The sequence below is a fragment of the Pleurodeles waltl genome, chromosome 5 (assembly GCF_031143425.1).
Source record: "Pleurodeles waltl isolate 20211129_DDA chromosome 5, aPleWal1.hap1.20221129, whole genome shotgun sequence".
Lineage (NCBI taxonomy): Eukaryota > Metazoa > Chordata > Amphibia > Caudata > Salamandridae > Pleurodeles > Pleurodeles waltl.
In genome coordinates this window covers 512,803,043-512,812,002 of record NC_090444.1, presented here as the reverse complement: position 1 = coordinate 512,812,002, position 8,960 = coordinate 512,803,043, and the positions used below count along the sequence as shown (strand labels likewise).

At 50.2% G+C, this 8,960-nt stretch overlaps 1 protein-coding gene across 1 annotated transcript; it reads left to right on the top strand.

The window, feature by feature from the left end:
• Positions 1 to 394: 394 nt before the first annotated feature.
• Positions 395 to 8,579, top strand: LOC138295787 (myb-related transcription factor, partner of profilin-like). The gene is made up of 2 exons (XM_069234305.1): positions 395 to 5,293; positions 7,540 to 8,579. The coding sequence occupies exons 1-2, from the start codon at positions 4,807 to 4,809 to the stop codon at positions 8,298 to 8,300; spliced, it is 1,248 nt and encodes a 415-aa protein (XP_069090406.1). The 5' UTR covers positions 395 to 4,806; the 3' UTR covers positions 8,301 to 8,579.
• Positions 8,580 to 8,960: the final 381 nt, after the last annotated feature.

Below are 8,960 nucleotides of genomic sequence, written 5' to 3'. Positions count from 1 at the left end.
TAGTATCCGCCCGGAATGCGGGCGAACCCACGATCGCACCTTACATCAGGGGTCAACCGGGCGACCCCTGCCTAACTGTAAAGTGTGGGATGGTCCCGGGTGACGTAGGTGCGAGGGTTTATGTAGAGGTGCGGGCAGCAAGAAAAGTTAGTTAGTTACCCGGCAGGAGTGTTGACTGATACTACATGGCAACCCCAAGCTTTAGTGTCGTCTTTTGGGCCCGACACTACATTGGCGACGAGAGGTGGCTCACCCTGCTTTGCTCACCTCTGCCTGTCAGCACCCCGCCGCTACTGCAGCTGCCTGCCCACGCCGGTTTCCTCCCTGCGCCGGAGGCCGCATCTTCTGCCTCCAGTACAGACGCACGGTAGGAACCCCTGCAGCGGCACAACGTCACCCTCCTCCAGCTGACTCCTGCACAGCCGGAGCACAAAGTCCACCCGGGCCCCTTTGCTGCGGCCCCATCTCACCTGCGACTTCCTCCTGGAGGGCCCCGCCCAGCCAGCATCCAGCTTGCCGTGCCGGAGTGCACGCGCAGCGTCTCCGCAGCAACCGAAGGCCCACTCTCACTTCCGCCTGGACTTTCTTCCAGCGCTCCTGCCCATCAACGAGGTACTGTGCCTTTTGCTGTGCTAAGCCCCGAGGGAAAGTGCTGTATGCCATTTGCCTGCCTGGTGCGTGCCTACGCAACATCATCAACATTTCGGTCAGGACATTGCTCACTGGGACCACTGATCCCCGAAGCTGGCCACCCTGCCCACCCCAAGTGATTCTTCTCCAGGGCACGCATTACTGCCCCCGGCACCTCACGCTAACCTCACGCTATGGCAAGCATACCTGCCCTTAAAACCCTTACCATCACTGGAGCCCCTCCTACGCAGACTGCAAAATGGAAAGCCTGGATTGAGCGACTAGAAACCTATTTGAAGCGCTGGAGGTCAAGGATGAGCAGAAGAGACCTCTGCTGCTACACCTTGGTGGTGCTGACATCCACAAAGTCTCCAAATCAGTAACTGAGGCCAACCCCAACAAATACGCCACACTGAAAGATGCCATTTCTGCACACTTCGAGCCATATGCTAACCCTGATTACGAACGCTTCCTGCTACGCCAAGCACGTCAGACGACGGAGGAATCCGTAGACGTCTTCTATACGCGCCTTAGAGAGTTACCAAGCACGTGCACCCTCCTGGATGAGGAAGAAGAAATGAGGGCCCAATTCATTCAGGGGTGCGCCTCCTCCAAACACCACGAACGCATCCTACAGGAGCCCAATATGCGCATGAGAGACATCCTAACACTTGGGCATTCCCAGGACCTGTCTAAAATGAGGGCAGCCCACATGGAACAAATGGCCCCCCCAGGTCAGAACTGAGCCGGTAAATGCAGCCGTCACCAACAGCCCCAAGGCTAAACTGGCACACAGTGGAGCGAGACACAAGGAGAGACAATGCAGGTAGTGCGGTGGCCCCCTGCCCCATCCCAGCAGATGTCCAGCCTGCGGGAGAATTTGCAGCGCCTGTGGCAAGAGCAACCACTTTGCAAAGGTATGCCGGTCGATGCCTAAGCCACGGCCCACTGTCAAGAAAACAGTCAAGGTGGTCACAGCACTCCCCACCACCCCGTCCAGCAGCCACATGGATGATGACCACCAAGTCGTCCACATGATCAGAACACTCAGCAAACGAGTAGCTCAGAACAGACACCTACCCACATGCCAGATAACCCTGCAAGGCCAACCTATACCAGCTGTGTTTGACAATGGAGCGTCTATCAACCCCATGGCTGCCGAGGTATACCACAGCCTCACAATGCAACCTCTACTCATGCCAACCAGTGTACTTGTCTACCCTTTTGGGAACTCTCAACCCTTACAAATAATGGGTACCTTCACAGCGGAGGTCCAACATGAAAGCATGCAATTCCCCAAGAAAATATATGTGTTGCGAGAAGGGTCTGGCTTCCTACTGGGTTGTCAAAGCACCTAAAATCTCGGCCTTGTTAAGTTCGCCTTCAGTGTCCACGCCAGCTGCCTGGAAGACCTCACCAAAGAATTCAACTCTCTCTTTAATGGAATTGGTTGCCTCAAAGGGCCGCCTCTTAGGCTGCACATCGATGAAATGGTGGCCCCTGTTGCTGTCTGCCACCGGCGTGTGGCCTTTCACCTCTGGTCAAAAGTTGAACAAGAACTACTACTCCTGCAGAAAGCTGGAATCATTGAGAGAGTATCAGGCCCGACCCCACGGGTTTCCCTGATCGTCGTTGCTAAGCAACCAAAACAGCCTGATGCCGTCCGCATCTGTGTGGACATGGACCTACCCAACCAGGCCATCAAGAGGGAAAAACACCTCAGTCCAACAATTGACAACATAATTGGAGAACTGTCAGGCTCCAAATGGTTTTCCAAAATGGACCTCTGGTCAGGTTACCAGCAGACGGTACTACACCCCAACTCTAGACCGATCACAACCTTCTCCACTCACATGGACCTCTGGAGGTACCCGCGCCTCAACTTCGAGATATCAGGCACTGCTGAAATCTTCCAACACACCATAAAAGGAGTACTAGGAGGGTTGACATGAGTCCTGAACATAAGCGGTGATATCCACGAGCATGCCCCCACGGTTGAGAGTCACCTGACCCGCTTGCGTGCCGTATTCCTCTGACTGCAGGACCACGGCCTCACGCTGCATCACGAAAAGTGCAAATTCCTAAAGGACAGTATCAGTTTTTTGGGCTACCGGTTCTCCCAACAAGGGATCGGCCCAGATCCAGCCAAAGTAAGAGACATCCAAGATGCACCAGCTCCCACCTCGGTGTCCGGGGTCAGAAGTTTCCTGGGCATGGTCACATACTGTGGCCGATTCATGCAGAATCTATCAGATTTAACCGGACCGTTGAGAGACCTCACCAAATGCAGTAGCCCTTGGGTGTGCGGAGAGGCACACAAAACTAACTTCAGGAACACAAAGGAGGCCCTGTCAGGTGACACTACGCTGGCCTTTTTCGACCCCAGGCGAGATTCCCGGCTGTCTGTTGACGCCAGTCCCACCGGGCTAGGAGCCGTACCAGCTCAAAGGCAGGAGTGCGGAATGTGGGCTCCCATAGCGTTTGCCAGCCGGACTCTAACACCAGCCGAGCAGCGATACTCCCAAATTGAGCGCAAAGCCATAGCCATCCATTGGGGGTGCCGGCATTTTCACATTTATCTCTATGTCAAAACCTTCATAGTGGTCACTGATCACAAACCTCTACTCCTGCTTTTCAAGGGCTCTTTATCGAAACTGCCACCGCGGATTGAGAAATGGATTTTACAGTTACAAGAATTCGACTTTTGCGTAGAGTATCAACCAAGTGTCAAAAATCCTGCAGACTTCCTGTCATGTCACGCACGCCCAGCCAAACCTCAAGAGCCAGATGAAGCCTTCGAGATGGAGGAGTATGTGCGACTGATTGTCGATAGAGCCCGACCCTTGCCCATCCCTCTGCATGAAGTAATAGAAGCCACCAAACAAGACGATTGCCTGCTGATGGCCATGGAAGCTATGAACTCCAACGACTGGCGGCTGTTGCAACACCCTGCCAGTTTTCACACTGAAGAGGCTAAGACGACCCTCCAAGCGTTGTTCCATGTTTGGTATGAACTTTTGTGAGTGATGATGGCTGACTGCTGCGCGGACCCCGGCTGGTCCTTCCCGCCTGTCTAAAGCCAAGTGTGGTGATGCTGGCGCATGGTGCTCATCAAAGGATCGTGAAGTCCAAAAATAGACTACCCAGGGCTTGACCAACAAGTGGAAGACACCATCAAGAGCTGCCTGATCTGCCAGGCCAGCGGCACACCTGACCCCCTGGCTCCGGTTATCACTGAAGAGGGTCCCACATTCCCCTGGCAAAGAGTAAGTGCTGATTTTGGGAGCCTCCTTGACGGATCCTACATGCTAGTAGTGGTAGACGACTATTCAGGTACCAGAGGTGGAGTTGGTCCCATCCACCGCTGCTCAAGTAGTCAATCTGAAAATGGAAAAGTTAATAGGGAACTGCACACTGATAATGGACCCCGATTCAATAGTCAGGAATGGGCTGATTTTTTAACATCCAGGAACACGGTTCACCGCAAAGTCACGCCCAGGTGGCCTCAAGCTAATGGTGAGGTGGAGCGTTTCGTAAAGACATTGTCCAAAACCATCCACATAGCTCTGGCCGATTCGCAGAACATTGAAAGTGCCATCTACGGTTTCCTGCGAGAGTACAGAGTCACGCCTCATGTCTCCACGGGCATCGCCCCCAGTCAATTGTGCTTCGGAAGAGTAGTGAGGGTATACCATACCTCATCACCTGCTCTGGGAAGACCAACCGGTGCCCAGAATCAGTCCACATGCAGAAGATCTCACAACAATGACTATGCTTCCCAGAAACAGCGAGCCCGACAGAGTAGTGTCCGGGTGGCAGATACAGTATTAGTGAAGGACCACCACCCAGGCATTAAGGGCCATATTTATACTTTTTGACGCAAAGCTGCGCCGTCGCAGTTTTGCGTCAAAAAAATCACCGCCGGCTAACGCCATTTTGATGCGCTGTGCGGGCGTCAAATTTATACTTTGACGCACGGCGGCGCAACTAACAGGTGGGAGTCATTATTTCGTGACGCATACAGCGGCGTCAAGTCGTAAAGGAAACCAACGTTAACGCGACGCAAATGACTGTGGGTCGATTTACGACAGCGCAACCCGGAAAGCGCCGTTTATTTTGACGCAATAGCGTCAAATTCACCCGCGAACACTGCCCTTTCAGCAGAGGAGAGCCAAAATGGATCCCAGATGCCACAACAGACCCCAGGAAGATGACAGCAGACCAGGAACCAGCCAGGATAATCCATACAGGAACCAGGACATTTTTAGAAAAAAAAGAAAGTGTCGCTTCAGTGCCGAGGAGCAGGAAATCCTGGTTAAAGAGGTGACGGAAGACCAGCACCAACTGTTCATCACCTCTAAGTTGCCAATCCGCAGGAGAGAGGCCATATGGCAACAAATTGTGGACAAGATCAACAGTGTGGCTGAAGAACGCAGAACAGTCACCGAGTGTAAGAAACGCTGGCATGACTGCAAACGTAGGACAAAGGAAAAAATGGCCAGGAACAGGAAGGCAGCACTGCAGACTGGAGGGGGGAGTCCAGCACAACAGGAGTCCCTGGACCACATGGAGGAGATGGTCGCAGCCGTCATCCCTGAGGAGATCGTCACAGGGATTCAAGGACAGGACAGCGCAGACTACCACGAGACAACACACATGCAGGGTAAGTCGCATGGGGAATTATAATGCAATAATGATAACTGCAACCGGGGTGGGGAATACCTACTACACAATGCATGTAAGTCAGCATATATATGAAGTGGCATGGGTAAAGGGGCACAGCAGGGGGGCATGCCCAGCACAGACAGAAGCTGGGGCACGACAAAACACAGCACCAACACCAGTCCCATGGGGCCATCCTGTCATGACAACAATGGAGCTAAGGGAAAGCAGCGACAGGTGGGAAGGCCACTACGTCAAACTTACATCCAGGCACTCGTCAGTCAAAATGTATCCTACATCAACTAGGTCCCTATCAGTAATCCAGTAGCCAAAACAACAACTGCAATGTAACTGCAACAACAGTTGACACTAACACCTCTGATCTCTGTGCAGCTATAGTAGCAAATGGCAGGAACCTCCCCATGGAACATACCTACCTAAATTAGGGGGTGAGGATGACATCTGCAACTATTTCTAGAAATAAGACAAAGGCACCAGTACACTCAAATGCCAATGCCCATAGTTGACACATACATCAGCCAAAGTAAACAGCAATAGGAGCCACACAGCACTAAGGACACACACATGCTGCATACGTCAGGGCCTCTCACGTGCCTGGCTAACAAGGCCACATCACTAATGTCATACTGCTCAGACAACAACATTGAGGAGGGGACACATGTAACTGGTCACTGAAACACACCTGCACAGTCTGCGAACCAAATAGGACATTGATACGATAAACCGGGCAATCCAATTAAACACACATTACCCAACATCAGCTGGAAACATCAACAATGTTTACATCTATATCACATCCTAACATTGCCATGCATAGGATATGCCACATCACAATTACATTTAGGTCAATGTGAATAAAATGATTTTGGGGCAGGTCCTGAGAGGCAAGTGTGCTACCAGGGCAATCACAACACCCACAGCCAGTGAAAGTGTAGTGTGGTAAGTTTTAAGTATCCTTTGCGCATTAGCTTCAGGCTTTAGTCCTTTGTGCACTTTGCCCTGAATGTATTTTATTCATTTGCTGACAGCTTAGAGCCTCTGTGCACTTTGCACTAAATGCTTTTTATTAGGCTTCGTACTGTTATTTTTCAAATAGCCAGTTCTACGGTCTTGTTTTTTATTCATTTCACACTGTTTTGCCTACTTCAGCACTGGAGTTCTCCATAACATATTCACTCTGTGCTTCAGTCAAGGATACAGTCTGGTACATTGCCGATAGACGTGGTAGGAGTGTAGATGTGGCATTCCTGCATAGGGACATTTTGTGATCACGATGCCATGTTAGTTATAAAATCACTTCCTTGTCCCAATACACACAAGAGGGAGTTTCCGAACAGAGAACCACAACTAGACGCTGCCTGCCTTGTTGCAGATGCTGAACCAGATCACAGGCCTTTGCTCAGGTATGAGGGCTGATGTCTCCCCAGTGATTTGGAAAGGCAAGCTAGAAGCTTAACATGCTGTGGTCTAAATAGAACAAGCAGAGGGAGAGTAGAAACTGTTAGGCACTATGATAGCTTTGTTCTTATGTTTTACTCTCCTGGTGACTATTTCAATTCTACTATGTTGTATTGTTCTGGTTATTGCGGCACACGCCTTATTATCTAAAATACAGTTGTTTTATGAAATCATCATATAAAACTTATACTGTCTTTGTCATTTGTATATGAGATCATAATGGAAATGAGAGAGTTGGTTTGGATCTGAGTGACCACGACTTCCCTGAGAAGTTCCAAAGATGTCATGCGCTCGGCTGCCTAATCATTTCTTCCCCGTGGGAGACATGAGGCACTGCTAGTTAGCCAGAGCAAAAAAAAAGATTTAGGGTGACAGAGTTCTTTACAAGTGGGTCAGACTCAGTCCCCCACACCGTTATCGATCCTGCTGCCTAGAAATCCAGTAGTCTCATTTAGGATAATGAGAGCCCACGCGACAAAATGTCTCTCCATAAGAATAGATGTACACGGAGGGACGAGTAGGACAAAAAGATGGCTATTCCCTAATTGGTACAAAGCAACACCTAGAGGCGATTAAGCAGACAAGTCTGATAACTCTATATCATACATGTGACGCACAGGTGGGCCATAGGCCTATAACAATGCTCATATGAAGGACAGCAGATACCAATACCAAACCAGAGCACAAAGTAAAGTCATCAAAAGGCTTGCATGTTACGGCAAAATTGTCACAACACAGACACACTAATTGTACCCTGTTTCATTGCAGAGGAACATGGATCTCCTGCCGATATGCCTGTCCCTGATTTCCCTGATGACATGGATGACGAGCCCATAAACATTTCCCAGGAGACCATCCAAAAGGTCCTTGAAACCCTCCAGACCCCACCTTCAGTCACAAGGAGGAGCACAGAACATGCAGCCATCACAGAAGACCCACCCACCACCCCAATTGTAAGACCTGCCAGCTCCAACACAGCTGAGGACTCTGACGACACTGGCACCAGCTTTGAAAGAACTGTAGTTGGTGTACAGCGGGAGCTGGCCAAGGAGGTGCGGGTGGGTATGCAAAACATGGCAGCCAGCCTTGAGGGGGTGCGTTCGTGCATGACGTCATTTGCTGATCAGGCAGCTGCTATGCAAGCCCTAACATCTCTCTTGCAGGAACTTGCGAAAACACAGAAGGAAATCAGCACAGCTGTAATACAGTTGACACAACACCTACAACTGCAATCCAGTCAACGCATGCACGAATGCAACATTGAACCCCTCAGGGCCGACCTGGCTGCCTACCATCGTGATGTGGCTGCTATTCTCAAAAACCAGCAGGCCCTCCTTGCAGCAGTACTGCCCTTAAGAACTTCACATGGAGCAGCCCCCGGGATGTTTGACTCCACGTCTTCTAACACTGAGGTGTGTGGTGCCCCTTCACAACCAACAACAACAAGGACAAACCAGGCAACACACACATCAGAAGAAGAAGACATGGAACAGATCACATTCTCACGGAAGAGTACCCGGAAGCACTAGTCCCTGCACCATGGCCTACTTTGACCAAGGTCCTACGTTTTGTCAAATGCCAGTCTCACTACAACTACACTCAATGACTGTTCTGCTAACCACTGTATGACTTGTCACCATTGCCAGTGAATGTCTCTCTCCTACTATTCGGCAAATCCTGTCCCTCTGCACTGTCTGTGACATCACCCCAGCGTGTCAGGAGCATCATCCACACCCCTTCTGTAGGATCACCATGTAAGAATGCACTAGAATGTACTCAGCAAACATGGACAATGGACATTTTGCACTACAGCACCTATCAATAAATAGCACTTACACACCTAATATGTCTCTGTGTTATTTTACACATCAACTGTGCAGTAGATACCTCTAAAGTGCCTGTGTGGCAACCATGTAGCTTGTCAATACAACTGTGCTGACATCATGTAGTCTGATACATCTGTGCAGTGGCCAGGATTGCATCATAGCCTTACCATCCTAAGGAAAATAACTGATGAAGGGACAAACCACACACAATCATGCTGTGTTGGACAGAATAATGCTCCATCTATAGCAATTCAAGTCAACTAATGGTGGCTGAGATATGTAGGCACCATGCAATACTAAAACATAAAATTATGCAGCAAAATCTAAGCAAACAAAAAAAAAAACACTGCATCAATCACCCTT

Bases quoted from the DNA above. Each gene is read 5' to 3' on its own strand.
- LOC138295787 (XM_069234305.1), top strand. From the start codon at position 4,807: ATGGATCCCAGATGCCACAACAGACCCCAGGAAGATGACAGCAGACCA. The intron at 5,294-7,539 runs GTAAGTCGCATG...GTTTCATTGCAG, and splicing joins CGAGACAACACACATGCAGG to AGGAACATGGATCTCCTGCC.